The sequence below is a fragment of the Phytophthora sojae genome (assembly GCF_000149755.1).
Source record: "Phytophthora sojae unplaced genomic scaffold PHYSOscaffold_5, whole genome shotgun sequence".
In the NCBI taxonomy this organism is placed as follows: Eukaryota; Oomycota; class Peronosporomycetes; order Peronosporales; family Peronosporaceae; genus Phytophthora; species Phytophthora sojae.
The window spans coordinates 1,758,955-1,774,836 of NW_009258119.1; the positions used below are offsets into that span (position 1 = coordinate 1,758,955).

The window sequence follows — 15,882 nt, forward strand, 5'->3', positions numbered from 1 at the left end:
GGCGACTTGCACCGAGTAACGAAGTAAGGTTCATCAGCTGTACCTTGGCGCAGTGGCGTAGAATTTACACTCGGAATGCAATGCTTTCTCCTTTTTGAAGCTGGTTTTTCGTGCTTTTTTTTCTTCGTCTTGCGCCGGATTGTGAATCTGTTTCCGAAGCTTGGTTCGGTAGTTGTAGTATAGATACTCGTTTGGTTGAAAGAATTCAATTTGTGTTGGAGTCTGTTTATTTTATTTTTTATTATTATTGAAATTCTAGATCGAATTAGTTCTAGATATCTTGAAATTATCCATCTACAATAGGTAGATATCGTGAACCCAATGAATCCGACAAAAATCCCACGAAATGGTTGGAACTACTACTTCCCAATACGTGCGTTTCGAGTCTAACGCAGTTGGTATGGCTTTCCGATTTGCTTGTCCAGAATCGCCGCCCAAACTCGCGCAACTGTGTTCTGCCTGAAGGCGATACCGCATCGGATGTGGTTCAGGCTCGGCAGCGATTGACGCGCGCCGACAAGAAGCGCATCAATCACTACCACTTGACTTCATTGTCGACGCGTCTGCCGATTCGGCGACTTTGCCAAACCTGCGCACGAACCTCCCCGATCGAAGCAGACTTGTTTCCAACCTGGCCCGCTTTCATGCCGTTCACAACACGATCTGCCCCCACTTGAGCAAGTCAAGTCCCACCCGGCCAACCTCCACCGCAACCATGAAGTTTAGCACGTTCCTCGTTGCCGCACTTGCCGTCGTCGGTGTTGTCACCGCCGCTGCCGACCAACCTGCTGCCGGTACGCTGCCGGCCGTCAAATCCGCCGCCGAAGCGCTCGAGAAGCTTGAAGCGTCCGAATTGCCCGATGGTGTCACGCTCACGGGCGCCAGTGAGAAGATCGACCCGCCTGCCGGTGCCGCCGCCGCGATCGCCGCCAAGGAAGGTGGCAATACTAAGCACGATGGTGACGACGACAAGAAGGAGCAGTACGGCGGCTGGGGTCTGGGCCTTGGCGCTGGCTGGGGTCTCGGCGGCGGCTGGGGCAACTGGGGTGGCTGGGGCGGCTACGGCCCCTACCGCTTCGGATTCATGTGCGGCGGCTCCCCTGGCTGGGCCTACCCGCTGGGCTACTGGAACATGTTCGGCGCGGGTCTCTACGGCGGCAGCTGCGGCCTGGGCATGCCTTTCGGCGGCCTCTACTACTGCTAGCTTCGACTACGTACGTGATCATGATGAGCCACCTACGCCTCTGGCGACTTGCACCGAGTAACGAAGTAAGGTTCATCAGCTGTACCTTGGCGCAGTGGCGTAGAATTTACACTCGGAATGCAATGCTTTCTCCTTTTTGAAGCTGGTTTTTCGTGCTTTTTTTTCTTCGTCTTGCGCCGGATTGTGAATCTGTTTCCGAAGCTTGGTTCGGTAGTTGTAGTATAGATACTCGTTTGGTTGAAAGAATTCAATTTGTGTTGGAGTCTGTTTATTTTATTTTTTATTATTATTGAAATTCTAGATCGAATTAGTTCTAGATATCTTGAAATTATCCATCTACAATAGGTAGATATCGTGAACCCAATGAATCCGACAAAAATCCCACGAAATGGTTGGAACTACTACTTCCCAATACGTGCGTTTCGAGTCTAACGCAGTTGGTATGGCTTTCCGATTTGCTTGTCCAGAATCGCCGCCCAAACTCGCGCAACTGTGTTCTGCCTGAAGGCGATACCGCATCGGATGTGGTTCAGGCTCGGCAGCGATTGACGCGCGCCGACAAGAAGCGCATCAATCACTACCACTTGACTTCATTGTCGACGCGTCTGCCGATTCGGCGACTTTGCCAAACCTGCGCACGAACCTCCCCGATCGAAGCAGACTTGTTTCCAACCTGGCCCGCTTTCATGCCGTTCACAACACGATCTGCCCCCACTTGAGCAAGTCAAGTCCCACCCGGCCAACCTCCACCGCAACCATGAAGTTTAGCACGTTCCTCGTTGCCGCACTTGCCGTCGTCGGTGTTGTCACCGCCGCTGCCGACCAACCTGCTGCCGGTACGCTGCCGGCCGTCAAATCCGCCGCCGAAGCGCTCGAGAAGCTTGAAGCGTCCGAATTGCCCGATGGTGTCACGCTCACGGGCGCCAGTGAGAAGATCGACCCGCCTGCCGGTGCCGCCGCCGCGATCGCCGCCAAGGAAGGTGGCAATACTAAGCACGATGGTGACGACGACAAGAAGGAGCAGTACGGCGGCTGGGGTCTGGGCCTTGGCGCTGGCTGGGGTCTCGGCGGCGGCTGGGGCAACTGGGGTGGCTGGGGCGGCTACGGCCCCTACCGCTTCGGATTCATGTGCGGCGGCTCCCCTGGCTGGGCCTACCCGCTGGGCTACTGGAACATGTTCGGCGCGGGTCTCTACGGCGGCAGCTGCGGCCTGGGCATGCCTTTCGGCGGCCTCTACTACTGCTAGCTTCGACTACGTACGTGATCATGATGAGCCACCTACGCCTCTGGCGACTTGCACCGAGTAACGAAGTAAGGTTCATCAGCTGTACCTTGGCGCAGTGGCGTAGAATTTACACTCGGAATGCAATGCTTTCTCCTTTTTGAAGCTGGTTTTTCGTGCTTTTTTTTCTTCGTCTTGCGCCGGATTGTGAATCTGTTTCCGAAGCTTGGTTCGGTAGTTGTAGTATAGATACTCGTTTGGTTGAAAGAATTCAATTTGTGTTGGAGTCTGTTTATTTTATTTTTTATTATTATTGAAATTCTAGATCGAATTAGTTCTAGATATCTTGAAATTATCCATCTACAATAGGTAGATATCGTGAACCCAATGAATCCGACAAAAATCCCACGAAATGGTTGGAACTACTACTTCCCAATACGTGCGTTTCGAGTCTAACGCAGTTGGTATGGCTTTCCGATTTGCTTGTCCAGAATCGCCGCCCAAACTCGCGCAACTGTGTTCTGCCTGAAGGCGATACCGCATCGGATGTGGTTCAGGCTCGGCAGCGATTGACGCGCGCCGACAAGAAGCGCATCAATCACTACCACTTGACTTCATTGTCGACGCGTCTGCCGATTCGGCGACTTTGCCAAACCTGCGCACGAACCTCCCCGATCGAAGCAGACTTGTTTCCAACCTAGACCATACCGTCAAAACACTAATTTCCCCGATCGAAGCAGGTTTGCTCCAACTTCATGCCGTTTACACACGAACTGCCCTTTTTGCGTATCTAGATATCATGAGTCTTTATAGCTAGTTATTCTGAGGCTATTGTGTCAAAGCATATTTATTCAGATCGGTACGTCGGCTTTTGATCGAGAGTTTATGGTATCGTAGCGGGGAGATGCCCTGAGTTTGTCGACGAAAGTCACTGGCGTGATACAGTAACCGCGTGAAGAAAACTTGCATTTAAACTGAACGCAATCGATGTAACCAATTCGAACGAGCTGTCAATGTTTTACCTATTGGAGTGGCGCTTAATGAGACCCAAGTCACGGAGCCACTGGATCTATGCATTGCACACGTAAAACTTCACGTGAGTCCCCCACTGGAAGCCTCATCAATCAATGCTATAGTGACCGTGTACCTTGCCCTCCATCATCTCGACCGTGTAATAGGTCAATTTAAACTAGATTTGAAACGGTGCGCCTCGAAGCACTCTATAAGCTCCAAATACTTACGATAGGGCTTTCTCCACCTGCTTGCACTGGAGAACGCTCTCCGCAAACTCACCGATGACTTTGACGGACCATGGGCGCAGCTTGGGCTTGGTTTCCTGGGCCTTGGCGTTCTCCTCTTCGCCTTCGTCGTAGTTTCCCTCGTAGAATGCGAGGTGACCGCCGCTCTTGGTCGTGCAAAGGATAATGTTCTCGTTAGCCTCGACCTCCTCCTTCGTTGGCAGCGAGGTGGCCACGCTGATGGGGTCATCCTCGGCATTAAGGCACAGCAGAGGCACCGTGACCTTGGGCAGCCGCGTGACGCACGACCCGTCCTGGTAGAACTCGTCCACGCTCTTATAGTTGAAGTGCTTGATCGTGAACAGCTCGTCAAACTCCGACACCTTCGTGACCTTCTTGAGCGCCTCCACATCGATGCCCGGATAGTCGCGGAACACCTCATGGGCGTTGCTGCGGTTAAAGAAGAGGTCGCGCAGCCCTGCGCTCAGCACGCGGCTGTACGTCAGGCGGTTGAAGAGCGGCCCCTCAATGTTCTCCGAGCACTTGGGCATGTTGAACGGGTTCCCGACTGAGATCGCTGCAGTCAGTCGCGCCTGATCCCCGTCTTCGCCCAGATACTTCACCAGCACGTTCGAGCCCATGGAGAACCCCAGTCCGACGAAAGCCTCGTCGGCGAAGTTGTACTTGTCCGCGAGGTATCGAGCCACGTAGCGCAAGTCGTCCGTATACGCGATGCAGAACAAACGCGGGGTCCGGAGCGGAGTGTTCTGGCATCCTCGCGAGTTTAACACCACGCACTGCCAGCCCAAGGCGTTCAGTCGCTCGACGGCGCTGCGAATGTAATGTTCGCCGCTGCCACCCGTCAGACCTGGTAGAATCAGCACGGTCTTCTTGTTGCTGTCAACGCGCTCCTCCAGCGATTCCTTGGTATCCTTCGTGGTAGTCGACGGCAATAGCGCCCAATCCAAGGACACTACTCCGCCGTCGGGCATATCCAGCAACTGGCGCTCGTAGGCGATGGCGGGCGTGGGCTCCATCTCATTTGCCCAGGACAACTGCAGCGTCTGCAAGTGGCCGTTGAACAGATACCACAGCGGGTAGAACTTCTTCTTGACGAGGTGCACGCAGTTGGCCAGCAACCGCTCGTTCTTGGGCGTAGACTTGAACACGAGCTTTGGTCGCTCCGCGGTGAGCTTGAAGTGCGCACTGGCAAGTACCGACATGATCTTGGGCGTGAATGCCAGCACGCAGAGCGTCACGGCCAAGGCGGTGGTCGGAGCGCTTGGGATTTCTGTGGTTACCGACATGGGTAGGTGGGTTGCGGACCTCACGCTCATCTATGCTCTTGGAGAAATCGCCGAAATGATTGCGTGTCAAATTCGAGACTGGTGTATGCCACATGATCTAGGGATATGTACACAAACCCATGTAAATCGATTTTAGTATGGCACAGCATCTCATGTGTATCACACAAACCTATACAGTAATGTGCGTAAATACCCGACGGGTCTACAGCTAATACCCTTGTATAATTTATAATTCTGGGCTTACGAGGTGACGAGATGGTGATGAGCAAAGGTACTGAGCTAAAAATCAATTAATCTCGTGACATCGTATTCAGCAGTAATTTGAATATTGGCGCGCTTTCGCCACTTTGATTTCCTTTAAAAGCGTTCACTTCCTCATTTGCGAACAAAGCCTCAAACTACCAACCAAGGTATTATCCACTGTATCGAGAGGTATGTATTATCAGAGAAAATGTTGTATGCGCTCGACCAAATAGGAGAAGGAGTAGATGAGCCTTATAAGGTTGACGTTCTTACCGCTTTGATGTGGTGTGAGGACGCCTGGTCGAAGGTTACTGCTGATACTGTAATGATCGAGACGTGACGAGCACGTCGTCGGCCCGCCCCGTTCAAGTGCAAGGCTAGGGCGTAAGCATTAGTCTAGCTTAGGCACCTTCACTCATGACAAGGAAAAAACATGCACATGGTGCATTATCTCTATCAACTACATCGACGTTTGTATGACGCACGTCAATTCACTTCAACTTGAAGTGGATTGGCCAATCAGATTGATTTACTCTTGCACCGCCTTGGGCACTGCCCAGACGGCCGGCCACAGGGCCTTAACGAAATAAATTCACTTTCACGGTCCATCAAAGAGGAAATCGCTCCGAACTGGTGAACCATGGCCAGGCCACAAAAACACACAGGTCCATCCACCGTCGACTTCGATACGGCCGTTGCACTCTGTCGACTCCCAGGGTTTCACTCACTTTGGCGGCACCCTGTCTCCCCAACGGTTGGTCAGGACCTATCTTCAAGGTTCTCCTCTCAAACGCAAAAACTCCAACGGGCAATGCGCGGTCACATCGCCATTTCGCAGATCGTCAACATGGCGGAGAGCACGACTTCGGATGGCAAGCAAGCGACGGCGCCAGCTCAAGGCACGGCGCCCCCCGGCAGCGCGCCACCTCCGACACAGCAGCGCACCGGCCACGCCCCTGCGAGCACCGCACCAGCAGGCGGCGGCAGCGGCCAGGCGGGTAACTCAGCGTCCGGCGACACTTCGACGGGCAGCACCAAGACGGGCGTGACCAAGCGCGTCTCCTTCTCCAGCGCCACCGGCAAGACCTCCGACGCGGACATGCGCGAGGCCGATGGCAACGCCTCGACTGACGCTGCAACCCAGGAAACTGGTGACGCGAACTCAGAGTCCAAGGCTCCAGACGCAGGCGGCGTGGCTCCGGACGTGGACATGGAGGGCGTCCCTGAGTTCAAGTTACCACGACACGCGACGCTAGAGGACGTCAGGGGACTCATCTTCGCAGGCATGCTTCGGCAGGAGGAGGTCGGTCCCCCTGACTTCCTGGTCCCTGAACGCCCCCCGCACTGGAAACTGCCGGCTCCGCCGAATCTCAAGACCAACGCGTATCTCGTGGGGATCCCAGGGATCATGAACGACATTCGCGCGGGCGCGTTCGCCATGGAAGGCTATGGCGGCGCGACCACGATGGTCGGCTTCGAGGAGCTCTCCGACGAGGATCTTCAGGGGTTGAAGGAAGTCTGTGGCGCCGACGCTGGGATCGGTGTCCTATGTCCACGTCGTTCGCCTTCATCTTCCTTCTCACACACTGCCAAAGCCTCAGCAGTATCACCTTCTCCATAATCAAATCAAGTCAAATCACATTCACGTTTTCCGTCTCCAATATTCACACATTCCGTCGATTTTCCCCACAGTTTCACAGTGTCACCCAGAGTTTCCCCTGAATATCACGTGTAACTCTGGGTCATTGTCACCCCAGAGTGCTAGACTCCTGGGTGATCATCTCCAGCCTGCATGGCCTGGAAACGGCCCGCGCTCTTGCGCCTTGATTGAATTCGTAGAGCAGGGCACCACAGTTGAGCTTCGACACAGGCAGCCACTCGGTCTCATCATACCCCTTCCACTTCACAAGGTACTCACGAATTCGTCTCGCTGTCCGAGTCCGCTTAGTCCATCGCAAATCCAGGATTCGCTCAACTTCGTACTCATCGTTCGCAGCGTCGGGCTCCCAACTGTCTTCAGGCAACAGCGCCGCATCAAAGTCATCATCCTCGTCCACGTCGATCTCCACAGTGGGCCGCTTCGGGAATAGTGCTCTGGGTTTCAAACGGCTCACGTGTACCCAGGGATTCACGCGATATCCTGTGTTCTCGACCCTGAGTTTCACGCGGAAGTTATCATGGATTTCCTGAATTCTGAAGGGGCCATGCCACATGTGAGCCAGTTTGCAGCTCAGCCCGGGCTGCACTTTGGGTATATACAGTCACACAGCATCAACGGCTGCGAATCCTGCCATCAGTCGTTCGGACAGCTCTCCACTTCCTGGTTTGTTCGGCAGAGCGCGCGCGCTTGGCCTTCTTCTGAAGATCCTCAGCGCAAGCTTGTGCATAACTATAGTCACGCTGTAGCTTCCTGCGCCACTCGTACGCAGTGCGCTCCTGGATACTCGAGGGCCTGGGTCCTAACATTGCAGACACCGTGCCGTGTGCGTCCCAGCCGTGCACCAGAAAAAACGGAGTGTCCAGGTGAGTGGCATCGAACGATGTGTTCAGGGCAAACATCAGGCGCTCAGCATGGTCGTCCCAGTCACTCTGGTCCGCCTCAGCAATGTACGCTCGAATACTGCGCACGACAGTCTGCACCGACCGCTCCTGCTGTCCGTTCGCCTGGGGGCGATACGCCAGAGTGGCTCGCTGCTTGCTACCCAAAAGTTCACGGAAGCGCGTGAACACCTCACTCATGAACCTTGGGTCTTGGTCGTGCCTCAGCATCGAGCTCGCGCCGAATCTCCTGAAGACCTGCTCTTCGTACACTTCAGCGACATCTTGCGCCGTGGTGGAACTCATGGGTTTACACATGACGAATCCTGAGAACGCATCCTGAAAAAGCAGCAGGAACGTGTTCCCACGGTCCGACTTAGGCAAGTGTGTCGCGAAATCCATAGACACAACTTCAAAAGGGCGCCTCGGTTTGATGTTCCCAGGGGAAGGCCCTGGATTTGAGGGCGCCCCTTGCCGCTGGCGCAATCCACACACTCTTTGACGAAAACTTCCACATCAGCGTACATGCCGTGCCAGTAGAACTCAGAGCGCAGCTTCTCGTACGTCCTCGTGATCCCCTGGTGCCCACCCTGAAAATCTTCGTGAGCGTGATGCAGGATATCCGGTCGCTGAGCTATCGGCACCACGAGTCTGAGTTCGTCAACCATGTCTCGGGGTCGATCTCTGGTAGACCGACTCAAGCGGTACAGAACTTCTCTGGAATCCAACACGAAATCATCAGCGACCTTCGCGAGTTTCCTGGCTTGAGCGTGCGACAACTTCGTCGTGTCTCCTTTCAGGAAATCCTTGAGTTGCAGCAGGTGATCATCTTTGTCCTGGTGCACTTTGATGCGTCGCCAGCGTTCCGCCTGGTACTCCAGAGATCCCATGGGTTCGCTTTGGGCTTCGATCTCCTGAGTTCGCGCCCGAGTCATTACTGCAAACACTTTGGCCGCCACAGGCAACGGAGCGCACTCAGGTCCAGGGATACCCAGAGTTTCGACACCCTGAGAATCACTCCCCTGAATTCCAACGTTCAATAACACCTCCGGTCTTACCAACTTCTCGTGAATCTTGGACACCAACTACAGATGTGTTCGTTCGTCAGCATCCTCCACCTTCCAGGATTCACCAAACGCGAGGGTCTTAGACGTCAGGTAGTCTGCGGCCTGGATAAACTCTCGCTTGACATGCACCAGCCGCACAGACTTGAACTTCGTCTTCAGCACTTCATACTCGGCCAGCTTCCTCTGGAGATTTGGCTGATTGCAGTTGATGAGACCCTGGGCTTGCTGGATGGCAATCCTGGAGTCCCCAACCACAATGATGTCCTGAATTCCACGCTCAATCGCCAGAGTGAGGCCCTTCAGAAGTCCATGATACTCAGCGTCATTCACAGTCACGTCCTCCAGGATGAATCCCTAGGCATCCAGGATTTCCCAACCAGGGACATGCCACCGAATGCAGCCACAGCTCCCTTGTCGCGTGGAAGTCTTAGCGGCGCCATCGAAACTCAGAATACACCCCTCATAGTCCGCTTCCAGCATTTCCATACTGATAGGTACTGGAGGTTTAACGCGCCCCTTGGCTGGGATCAGGTTTTCAGCGATCTCATCCAAGTGTTCTCTCGGGGTAATACCCGCACCTAGAATTGCAGCCAAGCCGTCTTCATCCCGTTCAACTCTGCGTATCTCCAGGTTCCAGTGGGACAACTTCAGACCCCACTTCACCGTTCGACCGTCTGCCGACTGCGAGGTCAGCAACCACTTCAACACAGAATATCGCGTGTAGTCGACGATCTTAGGGCTGCCTTCAACCAAAGTGCGAAACACCTCCAGGACTCTCAGGATAGCAATCACCTCCTTTTCCGCAATGTGATACCGCAGCTCAGCGTCATTCAGGACGCGACCTGTGAATCGAACCGGGTGCACAATCCTGTCGTACTCCTGACCCAACACAGCGGATGCTGCCCACGGGTTCGCGTGGGGAATAATCACGAAGGGCCTTGAACGATCAGGATGTCTGAGTAACGGAGTCGAAACAATCTTGTGCTTCAGGATTTCAAAGGCTTCCTGGGCTCTCGACAGGTCTCTCCTGGATTTCACTTGTTCCTCAGTCAGCTCGTACAGGACGGCCGCGATCACGGGTAGATCTTCAATGAACTTGTTGTAGTAATTTAGACTCCCCATGAAACTCTGGACGCCTTTCAGTGTCGTCGGGAACGGCAAGTTTTGGACCCCCTTCGCGATTTTAGGGGTCGCTCGGATTCCCTCAGCACTAATCTCGTGAGAGAGGTACGGAATGGACAACTTCCCGAATTCGCTCTTGGGAAGACTCACAGAGATATTCCGGTAACGTAGTCAGAAGAGCAGCGCGTTCAGATCCTGGCACAGCTGCTCCCAAGTAGGCGCACCGTGGGCGATGTCGTCGATAGACGAGCTTCGACCCAGGACAGGGCCCATCTGAGAGGGAGCCGGGATGTTACGCTGAAAAACAGTCATCTCATCCGTCAACACTGAAAGTCGCGGTGCATTTTCACCTGAAACTCTGGGTTCCCCAGAGTTCAACCCCAAAAAGTCTAAGACATCTTGGTCGACCTCAGCTTCTTCCTCAGGGGAAAGCAGCAGAAATCCCCACAGACAGTTATTGAGAACTGCCTGGTAGATCAGCGGCGCGTTCTTGAGGCCAAACGGCATCCTGACCCACTGGTAGTGCCCATAGGGACAGACGAACGCAGAGATCAACTTGGCTCTCTCGGTCATCTTGATAGCCCAGAAACCACTCGCCATGTCCAACCTCATAAACCACATCGCCGACTCAAAGCCAATCAAAAGATCATCAATAAGCGGCAGCGGATAGTGTGAGAGCTTGATAAAGCCATTCACCACGCGATAGTCGATGCACATCCGGATGTCGACGCCATTCTTCTTGAGGACGATCACGATTGGAGATGCCCAGGGGGACGTAGAAGTCTCGATCAGCCCGTTCTCCAGAAGCTTCTTCAGAAGTTCATACACCTTAGTCCACAGGTGTGATGCAATGGACCTTGGACGCTGGGCAACAGGTTTAGCGTCGCCTACATCCAGGTCACAAACCACTCCACGGGCAGGTGGGGGAGCTGCATTGCCGTCTCCCAAGAAGATCTTCCGATGATATTCCAGAATTCGCCTCACTTGGTCTTCCATCTCGGACATCGTTTTCCCAGGGACTCCAACATCTGCCTCCTCGAGCTTGCCCTCAGGGGTCAAGTCACGCATCTCAGGAAGCATAACCAACTGGTCACGCAACTGAGAGAGCAACTCACTTCCTTCACGTATGTAGACCGCAGGCTCGTAGTCGAGGTCCACTGTCGAAAGCTGCATACAGCGCTCATATTCCTGCTTCAGCTTCTCCAACGGAGTTCCCGGCATCCCTGAGATCGAGATATCCCAGCACCCTGAGAATCGTCGTCACCCACATCGAATCCCAGAGAATCACCTTCGTCGCACCACTGACCCTGAGAATCACTGCCAACTTCAACCTGTAAACTCAGGGTTTCAGCGGCCGTATCACCTTCAGGACTCATGCCCTCTGGGGTTCCGACAGTCTGCGAGGCAACATCGGTCACCGCCTCCTCCAGAACGTCACCCAAGTCACTCGTATCAACAGCAACGTCTCGGAGTTCAGGAGGGTCTTCAGGAGGCACTCCTTCAGTCTGAGTTGCAGCGTCTTCAGCGAAGCGCACGCGACGAGGCTTCGGTTTCCTGAGAATCGAGGCAAGCAGTGCCATGTCGGGGCCCTTTGCAGGTCGCGGCAGAATCTTCGTAGGCCACTGATACTCTGGGGTCTCGACACAGGATGGCTCAAGCGCAGCCAGGCGTTCCGCCCGAAGTCTGCCCTCACGCGACTGAACACTCTCCAGAATAAGCGTCTGCCACTCCCGATACGCAAGCGAACCAGGGCGCACAAAGCGTCCGGCACGTGGGAAGAAGCCGTACTCCACAATTCGGGCGACTGGCGTTCTGTAGTGAATCCAGACGTCGTTGTCCGAAATGTTGACCACCTTCACGGCGACCGGCCAGGATCTCGCAGCGTAAATCAGGTGCGTTACCCAGCGGTCACCTCGTCCTGCCCACACAACCTCACGCTGTGGGTTCGTCGATCCATACGAGATCTTCACCACCTTGGATTCCCCAGGGGTCAGGTACCAACTACCTGTGGTTTCCACGGGCATGTCGACCCCAGGCGATCCTCTGGAGTCCATCCACACATCATGATCGCCTCTTCATCCGGAAGTGTCACGAGACCTTCGCGAACACTGATCCTCACTCCAGCTGCAAACATGAAACTCATACCCAGAAGAACTTCTATTCCTTCGCCGATGTTAGCAATCCAGACATCCAGGAGATATATCGCCCTCGAACCGGGAGTAATCTTCACCTGAGCACTGGCACCGATGTACGTCGGAACGCCTCCCATGCCAGACACCTTGGTTTGCTTGTGCGACTTGAGTGTGAGTCCGAACTTACGCGCTAAGTCGAAGCTCACAATATTCACAGTCGCACCGGTATCCAGGAGAACTCTCGTCCGGCAGTCGTTCACAGCGCCATGCACCATCGCCACATCACGTTTCTTTGGGTCAGGATCATTGTTTTCCCACCATCCGTAGCGCTCTCCAGGGTTCAGCTTGTACTCCACAATTTCTTCAGAGTTCACCGACCCAGAGTTCGCTTGTTCAGGATGCTGATTTTCAGGGGAAGTCATGAAATCCTGAGTCAACGTAGTCATGCATTGTTGGTTATCTTGGGTTCTTGTTCTCAGCTCCGGGCCTACATACACTAGAACACATAACTCTGGGGCCTTCTTCAGCCCGGCGCCCCACACAGCGGGCTTATTGGTTGGACGGCCTCCCAGAGTTTGCTTCGCCATCCAGAAGTTTATCCAGGATTTGGCTCGGCATGTCCTTCAGTGCACCTTGGCGGGCGAGTTTCTTCACAGCTTCCAGTGTCTTCCAGTCTTCACACGGTTTCCCGAGATGCAGTTTGCCACAGTTCTCGCACGGTTGCGCGCGACACAAGTGAGTCGGATGACCCACTTCCAGGCAGCGATCACACTTCACGTCTTTCCAGCAGTTTTCCTCTGGGTGCCCCCACTTGCCGCACTTCTCGCAGAACTTGTCCCAATTCGGGTTTTCGCGGCGAGGGGAACGGAATCAAGAGTTCGCGTTCGGTCCTGGTTGGGCGTTCGGTGGACGCCATCCCATGTTATCCATCACGCGATAGACCTCGTTCGTCAGCGCCTGAGTCCACTCGGCACCCTTCATACTCGCCCGACTCCCAGCGCTAGGCGTAGAAGCTTCTTCTCGAGAGATCTCACGAGTTGACCCTGAATTCGCGCTCACACTTCGGGCTGAAACTCTGGGTTCGTCCGTGATTTCCTGGAAACGCGCGTGAATTTCAGGGTCTTCGTCTGACTCAGAGTCAGAGACATCGCCCCTAGTCACATACGCACGTCCTTGTCGCTTCGGCTTGAAACGTCTCTGAGGAATGTTGTCGGCACGAAAGTCACGGACTCTGGGTGGCGGAGCATCATGGTCGCTGCGGCTCCAGACATCTTCGTCCTGTTCCAGAGCGTTCTCTAGATCAGCGATACTCCTGAATCTCTGGCCCCGCAGCGACGTCTTGAGGCGCGTGTCCCTGAGTTTCGTGATGAACCTCCGGGTATGTTTCTCCAGGCGCTTCGAAGACTTGCGAAAGTCAATTTCAGCCTTCCCAGCGGCGGAATTCAGACGATAAAAGAAATCCAGGGCGCTCTCTGAGTTCTTCATCTCCATCGTGAAGTAACGTTCAGAGTACGACGAGCGCGCTTTACAGTACTTCTTCCTGAATGTAGACGCCAGCTCCTTCCAGTCACGCTGAGTGTGTTTGGGCAACTGGTTGAACCAGTCACGCGCAGCTCCCGAGAGTTTCAACTTGAGTTCCTGAATTCGCATCTTCGTAGATCAACCTCCCTGAGCCGCCATGTTCGCAAAACGCTCCCACCAATGCACGCGTTCCCTGAGTGACGCCTTAGTATCGAACTCACCCAGAGTATTCGAGTTGATGTACGGTTTGAACGTCAGGAGCGTAGTACCAGCTTGAGCCGTAGAGGCCGTCGTCAGGTTAACCCCAGGGTTCCCGTCCGAACTGTCATCCGAACTCTCAGAGGACGAGTCATCATTGCTGGAATCGGAGCTTGGGTCTGAGTCCGAGGGTGGATTGACATCCTGACGCTTCTTCTTCTTCTGCTGGTGTTTCTTGGGTGCAGAGCGCTTGGAGTCTGTTTTAGAGTCCTGCGTGGCCTTAGAGGTCGCTGTTCTCCTGGGATCCGACGTCTTCCCCAGAGACACAGGCTCGAGCTTGACATCCTGCGTCACCTTGGTCTCCGTAGCGCCATGTCCCCGCTTGACGCGCGCGATTCTGCCGGAAGTGTCGGCGGGAGTCTGCGCGAGGGTCGCTCTTAGCTGGGAGGCGGCGACTTCGGACGTGTTCTTCGGATCAGCTGTCTCCCGTCTCTGGCCTGTGACACTTGCGTTTCCGTTGATTACGCCACTGGATTCTTGGGGTCGGGTTGCAACGTCAGGGTTCTGAGCCACTGACGACCTCACATTTGTTGCCAAATCAGGGGCGACGATTGCGCGACGCGCTTGAACTTGGGCCAATGTTACACGAAGGTCGCGCACTTGGCCGGCGTGGAAGCGCTGGATATTCTCGGAAGACTCCCGCTCTCGCTCTTTCTCCGCCTCAAGTTCTTGGACCTTCTGCTCCATAGTTGACATTTGTTCCTTCCAACCGGCGTAGGTCTCGGAAACCCAGCGCGCGCGCTCCGAGTCGGCTTCGGCTTCGTGCCGTCGCCAGCGCTCGGCGTAGGCGGCATCCAGGCGCTCACGCTCAAGACGTACAGCTTCCGTGATACTCTGGGTCATCCCCTGAGTTTCAGTGGAACTCTGGGTCTGGCGAGCCTCCACGTCCTGCGCACGCCGTTCCGCTTCTCCTCGGGCGATCTCAGCGTGGACCAAGTGACCCGTAAGTTCCTGGATCTGGCGACGCGCGTCCAGGTCACATTGTTCCCTGAGGCGCTCGCGGCCCAAGGCATCCAGGCGTTCTCTGACGAGAAACTCGCGTTGCTCCTGTTCCATGCGGGCCTGCCACTCCTGCTGTTGTCGCAAGACGTTCAGCTCGATTTGGGCGGGCCCAGACCTCGCGGACACGGACGAAACTGACCCAAGATTCCTGGATCCACTCCAGCGGCTCGACGCAGATGATTTTCTGGATTTCGTCGGGCGTCGAGAGCGCACCTCGATCTTAGAGCTCTGGTGTTGACTCCGCTCATCGGCGACCACCAAATCCAGCAATCGGGGCAGAAACCCTGAGTTTCGGCTCGGAAGTCGTGGCTGAAATACTGGGGAGACCGGCCTTCCTGGGTGCGATCTCTGGGTCAGAGTGCACCGACGATGCCATCTCAACGTCATCTTGGTCGACTGACACAATACGCGACGGGATGACTGTCCGGGTGACCTGAAATCCAAGATCACCGGCAGCTGCAAAGCCACCGGCACTCTGGGCCACAAGCGCTAGAGCTCCAACTCGTTGTCCAAGCGACATCATCGACGAAGACGAAGAGCTACCATAAGACGTTTGAACGCCCGAGGCAGTACTCTCATCCGAAGCGCGCGAGGTACCGACGACACTTGGCACCGCGCCTGGGGTAGCGTCCTTGGCTTCCGCCTCCAGAGAATCACGTCCATTGGACATGGAATTCAGGGGAGTGGAATTCTGAAGCGAGGCACCAGTCGAAGACTTGTACGCTGGAAGAGAGGACAGCGACGGTGTAGACAGCGCGGATGGCGTTGACGGGACTTGTGGCCGAGGCGGTCCATGCTGAGTACGCTTGGATCGTGGCTCACCATCACTCAACCCTCGTGGGCTCCGTGAAATCCTGAGTCCAGTGACACTGAATCTCAGGACAAACTGTCGGCCCAGTAGATCCGCATCGTAGTCCGTCATCAATAGATCACCGTCTCCATCTTCCTTGTGATAGTCCAGTCTTGGTGCTTGCTCTTGGGCGCTTGGTGCGGCGTGATCTTCAGAGTTTACCTTGAAAGGCACACCA

General features: G+C 54.9%; 7 protein-coding genes across 7 annotated transcripts; 5 read left to right on the forward strand and 2 right to left on the reverse strand.

Annotated features, from left to right (window-relative positions):
* Positions 1 to 715: 715 nt before the first annotated feature.
* On the forward strand, positions 716 to 1,204 carry PHYSODRAFT_333249 (hypothetical protein; the record flags this gene model as incomplete). The annotated part of the gene is made up of 1 exon (XM_009530418.1): positions 716 to 1,204. The coding sequence occupies one exon, from the start codon at positions 716 to 718 to the stop codon at positions 1,202 to 1,204; it is 489 nt and encodes a 162-aa protein (XP_009528713.1).
* Positions 1,205 to 1,961: 757 nt separating this feature from the next.
* On the forward strand, positions 1,962 to 2,450 carry PHYSODRAFT_506748 (hypothetical protein; the record flags this gene model as incomplete). The annotated part of the gene is made up of 1 exon (XM_009530419.1): positions 1,962 to 2,450. The coding sequence occupies one exon, from the start codon at positions 1,962 to 1,964 to the stop codon at positions 2,448 to 2,450; it is 489 nt and encodes a 162-aa protein (XP_009528714.1).
* A 1,213-nt stretch (positions 2,451 to 3,663) lies between these two features.
* On the reverse strand, positions 3,664 to 4,887 carry PHYSODRAFT_509951 (hypothetical protein; the record flags this gene model as incomplete). The annotated part of the gene is made up of 1 exon (XM_009530420.1): positions 3,664 to 4,887. The coding sequence occupies one exon, from the start codon at positions 4,885 to 4,887 to the stop codon at positions 3,664 to 3,666; it is 1,224 nt and encodes a 407-aa protein (XP_009528715.1).
* A 445-nt stretch (positions 4,888 to 5,332) lies between these two features.
* PHYSODRAFT_509883 (hypothetical protein) lies at positions 5,333 to 5,554 on the forward strand (the record flags this gene model as incomplete). Its single annotated transcript, XM_009530421.1, has 1 exon — positions 5,333 to 5,554. A coding segment is annotated over one exon (222 nt), but the record flags the coding sequence as incomplete, so codon positions are not given.
* A 471-nt stretch (positions 5,555 to 6,025) lies between these two features.
* On the forward strand, positions 6,026 to 6,835 carry PHYSODRAFT_333252 (hypothetical protein; the record flags this gene model as incomplete). Its single annotated transcript, XM_009530422.1, has 1 exon — positions 6,026 to 6,835. The coding sequence occupies one exon, from the start codon at positions 6,026 to 6,028 to the stop codon at positions 6,833 to 6,835; it is 810 nt and encodes a 269-aa protein (XP_009528717.1).
* A 4,299-nt stretch (positions 6,836 to 11,134) lies between these two features.
* PHYSODRAFT_506861 (hypothetical protein) lies at positions 11,135 to 12,495 on the reverse strand (the record flags this gene model as incomplete). The annotated part of the gene is given in 2 exon segments (XM_009530423.1): positions 11,135 to 11,942; positions 11,960 to 12,495. 2 exon segments carry the CDS (start codon positions 12,493 to 12,495, stop codon positions 11,135 to 11,137), a joined length of 1,344 nt encoding a protein of 447 aa, XP_009528718.1.
* A 2,086-nt stretch (positions 12,496 to 14,581) lies between these two features.
* PHYSODRAFT_506448 (hypothetical protein) lies at positions 14,582 to 14,992 on the forward strand (the record flags this gene model as incomplete). Its single annotated transcript, XM_009530424.1, has 1 exon — positions 14,582 to 14,992. A coding segment is annotated over one exon (411 nt), but the record flags the coding sequence as incomplete, so codon positions are not given.
* Between the last annotated feature and the right edge of the window lie 890 nt (positions 14,993 to 15,882).